Source organism: Hypanus sabinus, chromosome 26 (genome assembly GCF_030144855.1).
Source record: "Hypanus sabinus isolate sHypSab1 chromosome 26, sHypSab1.hap1, whole genome shotgun sequence".
In the NCBI taxonomy this organism is placed as follows: Eukaryota; Metazoa; Chordata; class Chondrichthyes; order Myliobatiformes; family Dasyatidae; genus Hypanus; species Hypanus sabinus.
This window is the reverse complement of record NC_082731.1, coordinates 13,806,384-13,826,080: the sequence shown is the minus strand read 5'-3', so window position 1 is coordinate 13,826,080 and position 19,697 is coordinate 13,806,384. Positions and strand designations below refer to the sequence as shown.

The following is a 19,697-nucleotide window of genomic DNA, read 5'->3' as shown; positions in this document are numbered from 1 at the left end:
ACAGCTGGCTCGGTCAGTTTCTGTGTTTCACGCCAGCCATCTCACTGCTGGAATGTGCTTATATTTTTTCCTCCTCTATGTTCATTCAGCTTCCCTTTAAACACATCCACACCCTGTTGCACAACACTGGGCTTGTCGGAAAGGTCTGCTCCATCTGATATTCATTCAGGACACAACCCCAAGACCTGGAATCCTGTGCACACCACCGTACGAGGAGCAGCGAAGGCAGGAGAGTGGAGCTGAGCGGAATAATAAATCAGCTGCCGGCTGGCTAAGAGGCCCAGTTCTGTTCCTCCGTCCTACTCTCATCAGGCAGGTGGGAGGACATGGTGGGCTGCAGGAATGCAATGGAGGCTGCAGCAGCACCCTCCCCTGCTGCCACCCGGGGCAGGACTGTGTCCGTGGGACCCACCCAGGGCCTGATACTCGGGAAGCGTGGTCCAATCTCAAAGCTCAAAGTAAATTTATTACTGAAGTACACACATGGCACATTGTACAACCCGGAGATCCATTTTCTTGTGGGCATACTCAATAAATCCTTAACCGTAATAGAATCAATGTAAGAGTGCATAAATGGGGCAGGCAACCAGTGCGCAAAAGACAACAAATTAAACAAATGCAACAAAGAAAACAATAATAAAAAAGTACACGATAAATAGGGAATATGAGATGAAGAGTCCCTGAAAGTGAGTCTACAGATTGTGGGGATAATTTAGTGATGGGGTAAGTGAAGTTATCACCTCTGGTTCAAGAGCCCGATGGTTGCGGGGTAATAACTGTTCCTGACCCTGGTGGTGTGAGTCTTGAGGCTCCTGTACCTCCTTCCTGATGACAGCAGTGAGAAGAGGGCATGGCCTGGGTGGTGGGGGTCCGTGATGATGGATGCTGGAGATCCAGATCCACTGCTACATCCAGCCCTGTTCTAGTAGACACATCAGAATTGGACACAGTGATGCAGGTATATCCCACCCCCTCCTGTCTTCTCCTATCACTTTGGATCTCCCCCTCCCCCTCCCACTTTCAAATCTCTTACTATCTTTCCTTCCAGTTAGTCCTGACGAAGGGTCTCGGCCCAAAACGTCAACAGCGCTTCTCCCTATCGATGCTGCCTGGCCTGCTGCGTTCCACCAGCATTTTGTGTGTGTTGATACAAGTCCATTGTTGCAATGTAAAATTATAAAGGGTATAGATGGTAGAAAACACCCCCCATAACAGAGGTGGATAACGTTATAGGGCATAGGTTAAGGGAAGGGGGCAGAGGCCTCGAAGGGATCCGGAAAATAGCTTTTTCACTGGAGGGTAGTTGGAATCTGGAACACACTGACAGGTGAGTGGTGAATGCAGGTATTCTCAGTGTTTTAGATCTATTTAGAATAGCACTTAAATTGCCAAATGATAATAAACCTGTTTTTAATGCTGTGCATCTCCAGTAGTGGTGCTGTGGTGATGGAAGTAAGTTTGTAATACTGCAGTACGGATCTGTTACCGGGTAATACTGGAGCACTGTGCTATCAGGCACAGGCCCATCACCATTAAACCAGTTTCCCAGGGAGCTGGGAAGCGGAGCCCCAGGTCAGTGTGAAGGATCAGACAGGAAGGTATTGAAGGGCAAAAATCAAAATAACAGGTACGATGGGTGGATAATTTGAAGTGAGTATATTTTAATGCTGAGTGTTATTGGCAATGGTGAAGAACTTGGAGCAAGGGGCAGTACGTGGAACCACAATGTTGTAAGTATTTCTGAAACTTGGTCGAGGGGCAGAAATGGGTGATTAATGCATCAGGTTTTCATTTTTTTAGCAATAATAGAGAAGGAGGCAAAAGAGGGGGCTACTAATCAGGGACAGTATCTCAGCTGCACTCAAGGGAGAGTTCGAACACTTTTGGGTAGAACTCAGGAATAGGAAGGATGCAATCACATTGATAGGATTGTACTACAGAAACCTCCCACCGCCCCCAATAGCTACCGGGACATTGAGAAACAGGCATGTAAGCAGATTAAGAAAATGTGTCGAAATAATAGGGTTGTTGTCATGGGAGAGTTCCCCAATATAAACCAGGACCTTCTTAGTGCAAAGGGTAGAGACGGGGCAGAATTCGTTAAGGAGGATCAATATGTGGACAGTCCAACAAGAGGAGGGGCTGTCCTGGATGTGGTGTTGGTTAATGAGCTTGGCAAAGTGACTGACCTTTCAGCGGTGAGCTCAACTTAACTTTCGAGCTAGCTATGGATAAGGAAAGGTACAGGCCTTGCAGGAGGGTTTTAAACCGGAGTAGGGCAAATCACAAGGGCATCAGGCAGGAACGAAGAAGAATTAATTGGGACCCTTTTTTCTGGCAAGTCCACATCAGTCACGTGGAGGGCGTTTAACGGTCAATTGCACAGAATACAGGAAAAGTACTTTGCTGGAAGGAAGGATGAAGAAGAAAAGATGAGAGAATCTTGAATGCCCTGAGATGTGATGAATTTAGTCAAGAAGAAAAGGGAAAAGTAGGCAAAGCTTCAGAAGTTAGGATCAAATAGAGCACACGAGGAGCACAGAGGATTGGTGGGAGGCTAATGTACCTCCATTTGAGAAGGGAAAACTCTGGGCACTATAGACAGTGAGTCTCACGTCAGTTGTAGGGAAGTTCCTGAAGAAAGTTCTTAGGGCTAGGATACATGAGCATTTGGAACCCCATGGCCTGATTAGAGAGCAGGGCTTTGTGCAGTGCAGATCGTGTCTTACCAAGTTGATTGAGCTTTTTGACAAGGTGATGAGGCAGATTAATAAAGGTAGAGCAGTGGATGTTGCCTACAAGGGTTTTAGAAAAGCATTTGACAAAGTCACTCAATGGGAGGCTAGTCCAGAAGATTTAAGACGCCCGGGGTCCATGGTGAATTGGCTGTTTGGATTCAGAAATGGCTTGTGCGTACAAGACAGAGAGTAATGGGTGAAGGGACTTACCCGAGCTGGTAATTAGAGGAGTTCTGCGGAGATCTGTTCTGGGACCTCTGCTGTATGTGGTGTATATTATTGACCTCGATAAAAGTGTAGATGAGTGGGTTAGTAAGTTTGTGGATGATACCAAGATTTGTGGAGTCGTGGACAGTGTAGAAAACTGGCAGAGAATACAGTGCGATACAGACCAGTTGCAGATATGGGCAGAGAAATGGCAGATGGAGTTTAACCCAGATAAATGCGAGGTGTTGCACTTTAGTAGGGTAAATGCAAGGACACAGAACACTGTGAAGGGCAAGACCATTAAAAGGTGCTGTTGAGCAGAGAGATCTTGGGTTCCAAGTTCATAACTTCATGAAGGTGGCTACACTGGTTGATAGGGTGGTTGTGGCAGCTTCTGGAATGCTTGCTTTCATTAATCAAGGCAGTGAGTTCAAACGTCAAGAGGTTATGTTGCAACCTTATAAAGCCCTGGTGAGGACACATCTGGAGTATTGCATACAGTTCTGGTTACCCCACTGTAGGAAGGATGTCGAGGCTTTGGAGAGGGAGCAGAAGAGGTTCACCAGGATGTCGCCTGGTTTAGAGGGCGTGTGCTATCACGAGAGGCTGGATAAACTTGGGTTGTTTTCTCTGGAGCAGACGGGGAGTATCTTTTTCTCAGGGTAAAATATCTAATACCGGAGAGCATGCGTTGAAGGTAAGGGGACAGGTTCAAAGAGGATGTGAGGGGCAAGAGTGGAGGATGCCTGGAATGCGCTAGAGGCAAATATACTGTATCAGAGGCTTCTGAGAAATGTTTGGTTGGGCACATGAACGTGAGGAAGATGGAGGGATATGGACATTGTGTAGGTAGGAGCGATTAGTGTTTTGGGGGTCTCTGCTTTACTGTTTAAGCTGGTTCAGCTCAACCTTGTTGGCGGAAGGGCCAATTTCCGAGCTGGAAGGCTCTGTGCTCCGAACCGCCACTACTGACGACACTACGGATTCATTTACTGGCATGACATGCCCTCCCTCATGGAATGATTGCCCCAAAAGTCAACGATATGTGTTCCATCTTTTATTAGCAGTCAGCATGTAATTATCAGCCAAGCGTAATTGAGTGGTCAGCAAAAGATATGACCTCTGCCGGTCCCAAACTACATAGTACAAAGCATGAAGGTGTAATTTGTTCCCCTCACTGACACGATTAGTTACCATAATAAACCCGCAACACAAAATACAATGCAGGTGGAGAACAGGTGCAAGGCTCTGACATCCCAGCCTCCTAGTTATGGTTACTAGAATAATTGCAACTGTGTGCTACCAACACACAGGAGACACGAAGTCTCAACATTTACACAAATGTCCACTTCTGGAAAGCAGTCAGTCCTGAATGGTGATCTTTTGTCAAACCTGGTTGTTCCTCTTGACCTCATTCAGGAAAATATGTCTTCTGCCAAAGCTCACCCGTGCACGAAACTGACGACCCGTTAACTGTCAGCTCTGGCCGAGCGTAGTCTATTCCACTCCCACCATGGTCTCCGTTCACGGGTCCATTAACAGTCCAACACTACGATTGTGGGGTCCATCATTAAAACTGCAACTCAATTGCAATAGCTCCAGTGTCCTTGGCACATTCACCCCAGTCAGCAGTTCAATTTCCTGCAAATGAATATTACTCAGGCATGACCATTTCTGAATCTCCCTTTGAGGAATGTTACCTGTGTAGACAGGCCTATGTTCTTGTGAACATGTTAAGCAATTCACAATAGTTTTCACTATTTATGTCAACCACTTCCAATCCTGAAACAACATAGCTACACACAACCTTTTGGCCCATTGTGCTTAATAGAATAGGTGCTCCTTCTCCTGGCAGGTTGAGCTTGCTCATGAAGCAAGAACTCATGTGCAGAACACCACTGTACTTCCTTGATCTAGACTTCACCTGAACTGGATTGAGAGGAAGTTTACATTCATGATCACCAGCCGCCATTAGATACCAGGACAGTATTCGCTGCCAAGTTTGCTTCAGTCACGGCTTGTTTCGAATCTACACCTTTTCATCAGTTTTAGCTCCACTTCTCGCAGTAGTCGTGGCAATGCAAAGCTGCTTCCTTTAGCTTGAGAAAAGATTTGTGTTCCAGTTTTGTTCACACCTTTACTTACTGCTGGCAATGTAGCATTGTATTTCCCCCCCCCCCCAAAACACTGAGTGTGAGCAATCTCTCCTTGCCTTTCAATAAAATCAACAATGTCAGTGAAAGTAATCTTACGGTTGAGCCTTGCTTGCAATTTAGAGACTGCCGATCTCCATTTTTGCCCGAAGTTTATCGGGCAACTTATTTACAACACTCCTCATATTAGCAGGCACGTCCAAGTCACACGTGCCCTGCACATCTTCCATGGCATTGTAACAGCCTCTAAGAAAAAGACTAATCTTGAGGAGCTTTCATGTCTTCTGATTTGACATGTGGCCAAGAAAGAGCCCATTCCATCACCAAAATGTTCTGGTGATTCCTTGCTCTGGGCCAGCTGGCTGGTGATTTTTGACAAGCTTTCTAGGGCAACCTCCAGTGAACTGTTTGAGAGGATAGATGTGGTCACCATAATGATCAGTCTTGCCTTCATTGCTGTTTTTGAAAGCCTCATAAATGAATGAAACTGCAACAGATCGCCATTGAAGATTTGAATCGCTTTTAGCTGGAGATGCGATGCAATGTTGTTGCTTCACTGAACTTGTTTCATGTCCTTGTGGCCTCCAGCATGGCACTCAGACCTTTATCATCTGAAACACGAGGGTCATCGGACTGTAAGCCAATGTCCTCAGAAGCACCCCGTGCTATTGGATATGGCCTGGGTTCAGAGACCCTCCTCAGGACAGGCTGAGGATGAACACCCTGAATTTGGGGTTCAAACTCGTGGCTTACAGACATTTGTTCCTCAAATGTATCCACACTGACATTGAGTATGCTGGATTTTTCCGTTCCATGTCAGCACAGGGACTCCCACCACAGAACTGTCCTGCTGGAGCACGTTTTGCAACCATGTCACTTGAAGCACTTAAGCACCTCTCTGACCATCTGGGCTTCAATTTATTCCTGTAACTTAAGCTGCTCCATCTTTCTTTGAAGTTGCTTTTCCACCTGTTCTTCGTGGTTTCTCTGAAGCCGTTCTTCCAATGAATGCTTATCCCTCAATGTTTGTTTTATCAGCTAAATCAGCCTCCATTCTAATGCCTGCCATTGAGGTACTACTAGATGCACAGGACACCCTGCTAGCAATAGAACATGCTGCATGTTTGTTAATCACACTGTCTTCAGCTTTATGCATAGTTAAACCTGTTCTGCGGCTTTATAAATATTTCATTTCCTCCAAGTTAAACTTCAACCTCACATGTTTGTTTAATTTATCTTAATCTTAAGGTCACTGCTTCCAGTTTGACTGATATTGCGTTACAAGTGCACGAACCAGACAAGTCAACATTAAATTCAATTCAGTTGTCCTTAGTCAAAGTATTTCAATTCAGCATTTCAACAGAACCAAGGGTCAAACTACTCAGGCAAACACCAGTCCCCAATGGACAGGCAGCACTGACAATTGAAAACTGCTTCAAACCCAAACACATGGCATGAACCAACAAAATGTCCTCATTTACCACAAGTTGCTCCAGATTGTGGTGCTTTCTAATCTCACAGACACGTGCAAGTGCTGATGTTTATTCGGTATAACTTTTGAAAACTTCCTGACAAAATGCAGTGGTAAAACCAAAACAATTGCCTCTTGTGGGCAACCCTGAGGATTTGTTATACTCACCTGACACACCTTCACTCCTGTAGTGATTGCTCCAAAGTTCGAGGATACGCATTCAATCCTTTATTAGCAAACATGCAATCTTGAAGCGATGAAACCCAAACGTAAGCCAAGTGTAATTGAGCGTTATTGAGTGATCAGCAAAAGTTACGACCTCTGCCGGTCCCAAGCTACAAATTGCATTGAACAAAGCACTTCTTATTTCGAAACCAAGAGCTAATGAGCGTGTTGGCAAGGTGTGACCGTAAGATGTAGGAACAGAATTAGATCATTTGACACACTGAGTCTGCTCTGCCATTCAGTCATGGCTGATTTATCATCCCTGTCACGGATTCACACACCCCCTGGCTCTCATCTCTGTTCCACAGGGACCTCCTTGTATTCTGAAGCTGTGCCTTCTGGCCTTAAACCCCATTCTCCTACTTTCTCCCTGTAACTTTTGATACCTTTACTAATCGAGGACCCATCGACCTCCGATTTAAATGTACCCTTGACTCTTACCACACCCTCACTCAACGTAATTCCCATAATAACATACAACACAAAATAGAACGAAGGTTGAGAACAGATGCATGACGCCTACAGAGGGCTTTTCAAGGGCAAACACCAGTATAATGGGTTGTGAATTTCTTTGGCCATTCTGTGCCTGTTTCCAACAACAATAAAGTGGTGTGGAATGATTTTGCCCCACATTTTCTTGATGTTGGGAACAGACACTGAATATGAACTTGAGGGATGCCGTGTCAAAGTTGATGCTGTGGTTATGGAGTGTGGACAGGTAAGACCTAAGGAAGTAACACAATGTTCTACATCTGTACAACCTGGCATGTTAGCTTTAGGATATACCTTGCCCCACTGGATTCTGACTGGTCCAACTTTCAAATAAAACCCTCCTCCTCACCAATCAGTGAGGCTCAGGTACTTTAAAAATAGGAAATGAGAAAGTTGAAATTGAAAACTCACCATACGGAGTTGCTGAAAATCTGTAAATACTCAATTATTTGTAGAGGTTGTTGACCTTACATCCAAACCAAGAGCTAATGAGATTGGCAAGGTGTAAAGGACCACTGGATATTTGACCGTAAGATGCATGAACAGAATTCGGCCATCTGACCCATTGAGTCTGCTCCACCTTTCAATCATGGCTGACTTATCATCCCTCTCAACCCCATTCTCCTGCTTTCTCCCTGTAACCCTTGATACCCTTACTAATCAAGAACCTATCAACTTCTGATTGAAATATATTCAGTTACTTGTCCTCCAAAGCTATCTGTGGCAATGAGTTCCACAGATTCACACACCCTTTGGCTCTCATCTCTGTTCTAAAGGGATGTCCTTGTATTCTTAGGCTGTCCCTTCTGGCGCTAGGCTCCCCCACTACAGGGAACATCCTCTCCATGCCCACAACACACACAAAATGCTGGTGGAACTCAGCAGGCCAGGCAGCAACTGTAAGGAGAAGCGCTGTCGACGTTTCGGGATAGATGCTGCCTGGCCTGCTGTGTTCCACCAGCATTTTGTGTGTGTTGTTGTTAACGTTGACAGTGCTTCTCCCTATAGACGCTGCCTGGCCTGCTGTGTTCCACCAGCAATTTGTGTGTGTTGTTGTTAATGTCGACAGTGCTTCTCCCTATAGACGCTGCCTGGCCTGCTGTGTTCCACCAGCAATTTGTGTGTGTTGTTGTTAATGTCGACAGTGCTTCTCCCTATAGACGCTGCCTGGCCTGCTGTGTTCCACCAGCAATTTGTGTGTGTTGTTGTTAACGTCGACAGTGCTTCTCCCTATAGATGCTGCCTGGCCTGCTGTGTTCCACCAGCAATTTGTGTGTGTTGTTGTTAATGTCGACAGTGCTTCTCCCTATAGACGCTGCCTGGCCTGCTGTGTTCCACCAGCAATTTGTGTGTGTTGTTGTTAATGTCGACAGTGCTTCTCCCTATAGATGCTGCCTGGCCTGCTGCGTTCCACCAGCATTTTGTGTGTGTTGTTGTTAATGTCGACAGTGCTTCTCCCTATAGACGCTGCCTGGCCTGCTGCGTTCCACCAGCATTTTGTGTGTGTTGTTGTTAATGTCGACAGTGCTTCTCCCTATAGATGCTGCCTGGCCTGCTGTGTTCCACCAGCAATTTGTGTGTGTTGTTGTTAATGTCGACAGTGCTTCTCCTTATAGATGCTGCCTGGCCTGCTGTGTTCCACCAGCATTTTGTGTGTTGTTGTTTGAATTTCCACCATCTGCAGATTTCCTCTTGTTTGCCCTCCACACCCACTCTGTCTTGGCCTTTCAATATTCAAAGGTTTCAGTGAGATTGCCCCACCCCCCACCTCATTTTTCTAAACTCCTGCTGAGTACAGACCCAAAGGCATCAAATGCTTCTCAGACGTTAACTCTTTTGTTCCCAGGATCGTGTTTGTGAACCTCCTCTGGACCCTCTCCAACGCCAACACATCCTTTCTCAGATAGGGGGCCCAGACCTGCTCTCGGTACACCAAATGGAGTCTGACCAATGCCTTATGTAGCCTCGGCATTATACCCTTGTTTTGATATTCTCTTGAAATGAATGCTAACATTGCATTTGCCTTCCTCACTACTGATTCAACCTGCAAGTTCACCTTTTTAAAATCTTGCACTTGGACCCTGGTCCCTGTGCACCTCCGATTTTTGAATGTTTCCCCATTTAGAAAATAGTTCACATCTTTATTCCTCCTACCAAAGTGCATGGCCATACACTTCCCTGCACTGTGTTCTATCTGCCACTTCTTTGCTGAGAGTGGACCAGTAACCAGATTAATGATGCAGCAGCCGTGTCCGTGAGGGTGCAATGTTCGCAATACAACCAAGCCCATAAAGCGTATGAACAAACAACCCAGAAATGCACAATCGAATCCCACAGCGGCAGCTGTGGAATCTGAATCCCCCACAAAATGTCTGGATTTAAGGAAAAATAATTGGTAATGATTGTGGCAAATAATCACTTCGTTTACCAATGACCTTCAAGCCAAGAAAACTTACCATTGACGTAGCTGATAGTTACATGTCTTCCAAGAAAGCCGCATTATCAAAGGTGTTTAGGTGTGGACAGTAAATCCTGGCTTTGCAAGCAGCCATAGATCCAGGCCAATGAATTAAGTTTGAAAAGGAGGGCATGTAAGGAGCATCAAAAAGGTACTTAGTGAAACTGTCAGATCTGTGGCATGTGCTAGCTAAAACAATCAGTTTCTGGTTATGTAGTTATGTGTGCTTCAGAAGTAACCTTTCAAATGGCTTGCATTGCAAATCTGGTGTGCCACACGAGGAAGGGTGGGCTCCAGCATGCTCTTCACCCTGACGACATCTTCAAGTGAAAGGTGTTTGTCCTGGATTGTCTGCTCAATTTACTACAAGCTGACTGATTGTACAAGAAGTGAATGGTATCTGTCCCGGACACTCACCGCCCCTCAGTCTGGGAGTGGCGCTGTAGCCCTGGTTCGGCTCTGCCACCGTCTGTTTGATCTGGGTTTCCTCCCACATTCCAAAGATAGCTGAGTTAGTCGGTGAATTGGGCAGAAGGGCCTTTTACTGTGCTGAAGCTCTAACTAAAGATAAATAGATCTCTGGGGCCAGGTAGAAGCTAATAAGATTGCAGACTGCTGCTCTCTGCACTGTCCCCCTTGTAAAGCAATGCTGAGCTACTGCAATGGGGGAAATCTTGCTCTGAACCAGAAGCTACGGAGGTAAGGATCAGGTAGGGTTACAGTTGCAGAGAACACAAGAAACCGGGAGTACCTAGATTTGCTGCACTTGGCTGCTTTTGTAAGCGCCTAGATCTCTCTGTACTTAGCTCACTACGAAGGGGCTGGAGGTTGGAAATAGGCAAGTATTGTAATAAGTGTACAGGGTACTGATGAGGCCACTGTGCAGAGCGAGGATCACCTTATTTCAGGAAGGGTAGACTTGTTTTGGAGGCAGTCCATTAGAGATTCACTTTGCTAACTCCTGGGATGAAGTAGTTGATCTTATTGAAACAGGTAAGCTCCCGGGGGGGGGGGGGGGGGGCAATGGGAAGGACACACAGACTGCGGATGTAGTCTGGAGAAAAAACAAAACAAACTGCTGGAAGAACTCAGTGAGTCAGGCAGCAGCTGGGGAGTTGAAGGGATCATTGATGTTTTTGGTCAAGAACTGTTTCCACTCATGGAAGAATCTCCAAAACACCAGGATATAGTTAAGAGATCAGAGAGTGGTTACTTAAAACCAAGTGTGTATGAACAACCCCAGCAGAGGGTGTGGATTCAATGGAATTTCCATCTTATGAAAGGTAAACGATTGGATTTTTTTAAAAAAAACGAAATAAATAAGTTTTTGAAACATGAAGGAATTGAGGATACAGGGATCTGGCACAGAATAGGAGATGAGGACTGGGTGAAAGGGACGATAGTAGAAAGAGATGAGGGGATGGGTGGTGCAGGTGCTAGTAGACCAGGGAAGGAGGGCAGTGAATGGGGGAATGGACTTGAGTGGCCAAGAGACTTATTTCTACTTATGATTTTCTGAGAGCCATTTCAGCTGTTGCCGCACTGAGGAAGTTACAAGCAACCGTTTTGATGAATATTATAGCAGCAAACATCAAAGCGCACATTAGCATTATTTCAGAACATTAGCTGATCTGAAATCGCTTAGATTTGACAACTCATTATTGTGGCGACACATCAAAACTAAAATTGATTGAGCGCTTCAACATTCACATCAACAAGGCAGCCCGACTTCCGGCACTGAGAAGATACTGTAACGTCGGTTGTTATTGATAGAGCACGGCTGGCATTGAAGGTCCAGAACTACAACACCGGGACTGACGGTGGGGGGGGGGGGGTACTATAGTAACTGGTATACAGTATCCAGCCTCCCTGATATTACATTAGCACAAAGTTCTCCAAGGAGCTGCAGCTGGATGTAGTTGTTAACAGCTTGATGGCCTTCAGCTCATACGGAAACTGAGGAGGTGGTAGGAGCTACAGGGATATGGTCACCACTGGGTTGCAGAGGCAGGTTCCTGGGTGACGGACAGGAGACGGAAGGGAAATGAGTAGCTAATGTAGAGTACCCCAGTGGCCATACCCCTCAATATTAAGTTTATCACTTCAGATACTGTTGAGGGGGTCAACCTACCGGGAGGGGCCGTGGTGACTGTGTCTCTGGCACTGTGGCTCAGAAGAGAAGGTGTGGTGGTGGGGGGGGGGTGCAGTAGTGACAGGGGATTCCAGTGTTAGAGAGGTCAACACGAGATCCACCCGGATGGTATCTTCCCTCCCAGGTGCCAGGGTCAGGAGCATCTCAGATCAGATCCACAGCATTCTAAAGGGAATTCTAAAGCATTAGAGAATTCTAATTCTCCGGAGCAGTCAGAGTCTTGGTACAAATTGACATCAATGATTGAGGTAGGAGAAGGGAGGACATCCTAAAGAGAGAACTGAGAGTGTTAGGTAGAAAGTTGAAGAACAGGAATGGCTGCCTAGGCCACGCACAAGTGAGAGTAAGAATAGGATAGCTTTATGCATGACTGAGGAGTTGGTGCAGGGGGCAGTATTTCAGATCGCTGGATCATTAGGATCTCTTCTGTAGATGGCATCACCTGTACAAAAAGGATGGGTTACACCTGCACCTTGGGGGTGCAATATCCTTGAAGGCAGATTTGCTAGAGCTGTTGGGGAAGGTGTAAACTAATCTGCCAGGGGGGTGACGGGGATGGGGTTAGGGCTGTTGGTTTACGAGCAGAGGCAGTATGGTGAGAATGAAAAAAAGACCAGTAGTTGGGAGCTTGACATCAAGGATACGCATAGTATTGTATCAGAATGACAGTCAGGTAGGCAGAAGGAGCGAGTGGCTCTGTGGTAAAAAGTAGAATTAAATCCTTAGAGAGATGAGCAATAGTACTGGAAAATATAGAAACCATGTGGGTAGAGGTAAGATACCTCAAGGATAAAAAGACCTTTATGGGAGGCCTCCAAACAGTAGCCAGGATGTGGGCTACAAATTTCAACAGGGAATAGAAAATGTAAACAGGGCAACGTGGTGAGAGTTATGGAGGATTTCAATATGCAGGTAGATTGAGAAAATCAGGTTATTTATTGTGGAGGTCATTAGTAGGTTAATTCTATGCCACTCAGTTCGTCACTCTCATGGGGAGGAGTTAACATACACTACCAGCAGAGTTATCAGTAAAGTTCAGTTGAGTACCCAGCATGCTGGCGTCCTGGTGTGCTCTGCACTGTCCCTCCATAATGAGCACAACATGGTGTCAGAGTGGTTGATCATCGATGAATTGGTGCTGCAGACCAAGTGAGATCCCCAACAAGAAAGAGTTTACAGTGAGACTGTTCTTGTTCTCACATGTTTATGAAAAAAATATCCAGACTTGTCAACCGAAACTGCCTTTGCTAGTTACCAATTGTATGCATTGCATGAGCTGAGAACTGGCGCGGGTTGCTAGGCAACACATTCAGACTGCACCCAAAAGCGGATGCATCGTTGTAATCCGTGTCCCACTAGCTTGGGGAAGTGCAGAGAAGACAGTCAAACTCTCTGGGAGAGGAAGGATGACTGTTGTAGTCCAAGTAAATAAAATATCAGCAAACAGGAAAATGCGTAAATATCTACAGTACCTACTTCCACTTGCATAATAAAGCACCCCCCCCCCCCCCCCACTGATACATTTGGTTTCTCTAAACCAGGGACTTTGACGCTCAGACGCTTTGAGAGATTTAGGGTTGCGAGCAATCTCACTCAGGCTTCAGAAGAGCGTCAAGTAAACTCACTGATGCATGGGTGACAAGGCAGATGACATGATGCGTGGATCAGGTCTGACAGATGCTCAGGAAAAAGGAATACAAAACAGTGCGGGGCAAATTCAAAGAATATTTCACTGGAATAGTCCGTGAGCCAGTAGGGTTGGACGGTACCATCTGAGGGGAATAATGCTCGTAGTGACCTTTGGCAAGGTCTACATCTCCACAGTTGGAAAATGTGTGATAACATTGCACCCAGTGGTAGCTCCATGTGTGATATCGTGCATTTTATAACACTACCCTAAAATAAGTATTTCTGAAAAGGGGCCATTGTAAGTACAACATATATATTCAACCTCGTGGTATTTTGTCATCAGTGATCCCTCAGCATTGAAATTTGGCACAATGTTAGCTGAGTTCAAGCACTTTTCATCAAATGTTGTTATAAAATTCTACATTGAAAACTATGTCATTGGTGGCTATGCAAGTGGTACAGTGCCCAATTTCAGTAGAGCGAATCATTTCATTTTTAGAGAAATATTTGTCTGTTGTTTATTTTGGAAAAGTCAATAAAAACCCTAGGACACATAAAATCACATGGATTTGTAGAGAATTTATTCAGCAATTCAAATAAGTAATCACGTCTTATATATATTCCATATTAACATCAGTACAACATAAAATGTTACCCCCCCCCCAAAAAAAGGTAAAAAAAACCTCATTTGGAGAGATTTCTGGAGTTTTATCAATGTCATGATATTTTCTATATTGTATCAAATCAAAACAATCTTGAGCTTTTGTTATAGCATATAGAATTACAGTACAATAATTCAAATGTAGGGTTCCACACGGCCATAACCTAGGCCCCATTTGGTTGTAAAATGAATATATTTAATCAAAGACTGGTTTCCATACTTTCAGAACCAATTAATAATCATAGTAATTTTCCACGTCTTCATCTGAACTTTCCACACTCTCTGAGGTGGATGCCTGGTTCTCACAGTCTGCCAGTCTACACATGTCAGTACACCTGAGGCCATTTGCAACACACATACATCTTGGGAGTGAACAGTTTATTGGACAGTTACAGGCCAGTAGATCCAGGATGGCATCGGGTGCTGGCTGGCCTTCCATCCAGCGCACCACCAACTGTTCAGCTTCCTCTTCTCTCTCCGTCTTCCATCCTCTGCCAACAGGGCTTGGCACTTGTGGATCCTTCTCCAAACATCTTCTCCATAAACCAGCCTGGTAGTTGGCTCGCTGTGCATGTTTTGTTAAGCAGTCCTTGCATGGTGGGAGTTCATGACTTCTGATTTCACCCTTTTTTTGGCACAGAAAAGGTGATACCTGAGCTCATTGACCTTGGTGGTCGATGCTTTTGGGGCATACGGGAGACATGTAAATGCCTCCAGTTTGTCCATCAGTTCTGACCCAACTCTTAGAATGCGTCCTGAGTTTCCCTGTTGCTGGTCAGAAGTTTTAGGGGCACTTGTCTTCCCTTTGCCTGCAAAAGTGCTTACAGTGTCACATGCTGTATATGCGTGCAACCTGATGAAAGCCCTACAAACCTCTATGCCAACAGTGGCAGCAACCTTCCTGATGTCTACAAGCCTTGTACGGGTTCTAGTGCCACACCTCTGGAACAATGGGGGCTCAATCTTGTCACAAAATGCTAAAGACATCTGTATCTTCTGAGCAGATCACTACAGATTGGAATCCCTCTCTTGTGGCACGGGCAGCATGGAGAAGTAGCTGGCCATCTGCTTCTTCTTGTTGACACTGAAGATCTGACACCTCCTCACTATCTTGAGATGTGATTCTGTAACATTTGTCATTCACAGCTGCATACAGAATCTTCTCCTGTAGCTTTGCTCTGTACTCCGCCTTCCTCCATTCCTGGACAATGAAGCTAATGAGACTATTTTTGTTGCTGACTTTGGTCAGGAAGCTCCTCCACTGCCTCACCATCTGTGTGCCTGTGTTACCTTGCAACTCGTGACCAGTCTCTTCACCCTGTAGAGATCTTTCACTATTCTTGATAGAGTTCTCCTTGTACGTGTCGAAGGCAACATCTATTCTGCTACTCTGACTGCCTTCCCTGAGAGCCAAACCCAGAATCGTTGTGGCAACGTCTCTGAAAGTAACTTGATCACCTTTCACTCTTTGGACCAAGTTCATTCCATCAGCCACTGTAGCAGAGTTTCCTGGGAGTTGCTCTTCTACTGCTACATCTTTCTGCAAGGTTGTGGCTAAAGTAGCTTTATTTGTCTTTCTCAGCAATACCTTCTGGTGTTGGCAGGGCCCAGGGCAATGGTCCAAGGGGATGAGAAAGGATATCCTCCATACATAGACTGCACCCCTGTGCCATCACTATGATGCGTCCAAACAAAGACCCGTCTGCTTTCAAGATGATCGCCCTCCCATTTGATTTCACTTCTCTCTTCTTACACATATCACTAAATGTTTGCAGCTTGTTGGTTTTTATTGGGTCATGGAAGTTCTTTGCTGGTGGGTCTTCCTCTAGTCTCTCAGCCTTGAAGGTTGCACAGCATTGCTCACCAATCCCATATGCCTTCATCAGGTCGGAGACAATGTCCTTGGGGGCTGCCTTTGCGAAGGAGGTCCCGCTTCTCTGCAAATGAGTTGACCCATTCATGTATGAGGCTAACCACTGCTGAAAGAGCTTCCTCATCTTTCTGGATTCTTGGCTGCTGTAGCTCCGCTTGACAAAGCTCTGATCTGTTGCCTTGCACCATCTCCCTGCACTGCGGTGCTCAGCTGTTAGGTAGTAACGCTCGATAGCTCCGGCACTCAGCTGAACCGTGATGTGCCTCCAGGAGTCTGTGTGTCTTTGTTCACTGTGGCTTCAATAGCCTGGTCCACAGGGATCTGCCCAAAGGGGCTGTTACTTGACAGCTGCACTGAGAGTTGGTCTGTCTGGAAGACCTCACACACAGAAGGGTTCTTCTCTGGGAGGTTCATCATCTGAACAAAGTGAGGGGACAGGTACCTGGCATAATTCATCTCATCTTAGACAAAGCACCATGGGATCATGGTTCTTATAGCATGGAGGTGCAACTCCCAGTCCCTCTCACGAGAGGCGCGCAGAAGCCCAAGTATTACGTTCTCTGCCATGTCAATGCTGATATCCAGAATGCGGATAGCTCTCCATTGTGACGGAGGTGTTCCAGAAAGTCTGTCCACAGGGTTATCAGCTCAGCCAAGAGCGGACTTTGCAGCGGATTGTTCAACTTCTGTTGGTTCACGTCACAGGCCGTGTGGTCACACGGTCTAAGAATGATTTGATCGTCCCACTCCTCTGTGGAACGTCGTCCTCAGCCCACGGTGTGAACTCTGCCCGTGCCAGTCTCTTCAGCGCTTCATAGATGTACTTGTGGACCCTGACAGCACGATTGTGGTGTTTACCATCAAGGGCTGCATTGATGGACCCTTCTATGACAATTCCAGCCTCTATGCGTACGTCCTTCAGACCAGCATCCCGAAATGGCTTTCCTCGGACGGCTACGCTACCACCGCTGCAATGCTCTCACATATTTTCTAGCACTAGGGGTGTATACCTTGCCAAAAATCACTATCAGAATTAGTTCCCCAGACGGTACCGGTGGCCCAAGTTTGGGGTCCTGGCTCACGGACTAGAAAACAAAATGTGACATATGAGAGGGCAAGGTTCACCTCCGGAATACAGGAGTCGGGTGAAAGTGTAAATGATTTCATCACAGCATGGCGCGCCCAGTCAGACAACTGAGCCTCTGGGAGATGAGCTGGTTGGAGACAGGATTGTTGTCGGGCAACTGGACACTTCGGCCGCACTAAAGAAAGCTCCTGCCATGGTCAGGGAGAGTGAGAACGTTTGTCACCAACAGGCAGAACTGATAGTGAGGCAAAGCTGGAAGCTCAACGAAAAGAAGGTGCAGTTAGCAAGACCACAGAAAGATGTGACGGTAGAGCTCAGCTCAAACGGAACTGCGACGAGATCGGAAGGATTATTCTGAAGTGGACTGCTCCTTTAAACGAGGGAGGGAGGGGCTAATTCGGCAGCGGGGAGGGGGGGAGACAGGACGTCTGTGAGTTGCCTTGGAGACGGAAAGGCGGAGCGATATGATGGACAGCTGGCGTTCCGCACGGCTGAGACTCGTCCAAGGTCAGCTGTCTTTTTGATCAGACGCACGACGCCGGAGGCAAGGGGGACGGACGCTGGCGAGCTCTGTGTGCCCGCAAGGGAACGCTATCGGTGTGTTCAACCCTGGCCCGGGTCGATAGCGTTATCGTGGTAACGGTTCCGTGGTCGCAGTCGGTGACTGTAAGCTTCGGGAGCAGGAGGATCGGCATCAGCTGAGAAGACAAATCAACTCCCTATCCCCAGCTCTACTCAAACCAAATTCCAGAACTGAACTGATTACTTACCATACCACCGTAAGACGGTATCACCTAATCACAATAGACAGTAGGCGCAGGAGTAGGCCGTTCGGCCCTTCCAGCCAGCACCGCCATTCACTGCGATCATGGCTGATCATCCACAATCAGTACCCCGTTCCTGCCCTCTCCCCATATCCCTTGACCCCGCTATCTATAAGAGCTCTATCTAACTCTCTCTTGAATGCATCCAGAGACTTGGCCTCCACTGCCTTCTGGGGCAGAGCATTCCACATATCCACCACTCTCTGGGTGAAAACGTTTTCCCGCATCTCTGTTCTAAATGGCCTACCCCTTTTTCTTAAACTGTGGCCTCTAGTTCTGGACTCACCCATCAGCAGGAACATGCTTCCTGCCTCCAGTGTGTCCAATCCCTTAATAATCTTATATGTTTCAATCAGATCCCCTCTCATCCTTCTAAATTCCAGTGTATACAAGCCCAGTCACTCCAATCTTTCAACATATGACAGTCCCGCCATTCCGGGAATTAACCTTGTGAACCTACACTGCACTCCCTCAATAGCAAGAATGTCCTTCCTCAAATTTGGAGACAAAAACTGCACAAAATACTCCAGGTAGGATCTCACCAGGGCCCTGTACAGCTGTAGAAGGACCTCTTTACTCCTATACTCAATTCCTCTTGTTATAAAGGCCAGCATGCCATTAGCTTTCTTCACTGCCTGCTGTACCTGCATGCTTGCTTTCATTGACTGATGTACAAGAACACCTAGATCTCGTTGTGCTTCCCCTTTTCCTAACTTTACTCCATTTAGATAGTAATCTGCCTTCCTGTTCTTGCCACCAAAGTGGATAACCTCATTTATCCGCATTAAACTGCATCTGCTATACATTTGCCCACTCACCCAACCTGTCCTAGTCACCCTGCATTCTCATAACATCCTCCTGACATTTCACACTGCCACCCAGCTTTGTGTCATCAGCAAATTTGCTAATGTTACTTTTAATCCCTTCATCTAAGTCATTAATGTATATTGTAAACAGCTGCGGTCCCAGCACCGAACCTTGCAGTACCCCACCAGTCACAGCCTGCCATTCCGAAAGGGACCCATTAATCAACACTCCTTGTTTTCTGTCAGCCAGCCAATTTTCATCTGAGCTGTTGGTCATTATAAAAGCCAGTGTCACTCAAGAAGTTCTTCAGGAGGTCAAAGAAGACCATGATTCAAACAAAGAGAGAGCTTTCCTGGGACTCCAGATTCAAATAGACAAGGCTGGCATACTGCTGTTCAGTTGCCAAATGAGACAATGACACCCAAACTGGACACTGGGGCAAATGTCACAGCCATCCCTGAATATCTGCTCACAAAACTGGTGAAGAAAACAGGCATTATGCTAAATGTAACAAAGGAAATGGTCATGGGGCAAGGGAGAAAAAAAAGGGGGGGAAGCTAAATGTATCAGGGATGGGGTAAGAAGGGGAGGAGGGACATTCTCTCTCTGCCCATCACTCTGCCTGTTCTCCATCTCCCTCTGGTGCTCCCCTCCCCCTTTCTTTCTCCCCAGGCTTCCCGTCCCATGATCCTTTCCCTTCTCCAGCTCTGTATCCCTTTTGCCAATCACCTTTCCAGCTCTCAGCTTCACCCCACCCCCTCCGGTCTTCTCCTATCATTTTGCATTTCCCCCTCCCCCCCCCCCCCCACTACTTTCAAATCTCTTACTATCTTTCCTTTCAGTTAGACCTGACAAAGGGTCTCGGCCCCAAACGTCGACAGTGCTTCTCCCTACAGATGCTGCCTGGCCTGCTGTGTTCC

The 19,697-nt window shown here is 46.4% G+C and overlaps 1 protein-coding gene across 1 annotated transcript in view; it reads left to right on the top strand.

Annotated features, from left to right (window-relative positions):
* The window catches only part of LOC132381581 (uncharacterized), a 206,082-nt gene that overhangs the window by 10,647 nt on the left and 175,738 nt on the right, over nt 1-19,697 (top strand). Inside the window, exon 3 of the mRNA XM_059951077.1 lies at nt 17,232-17,453. Within this exon, the coding sequence (XP_059807060.1) occupies nt 17,232-17,453 (222 nt within the window). The remainder of the gene's footprint in view (nt 1-17,231; nt 17,454-19,697) is intronic.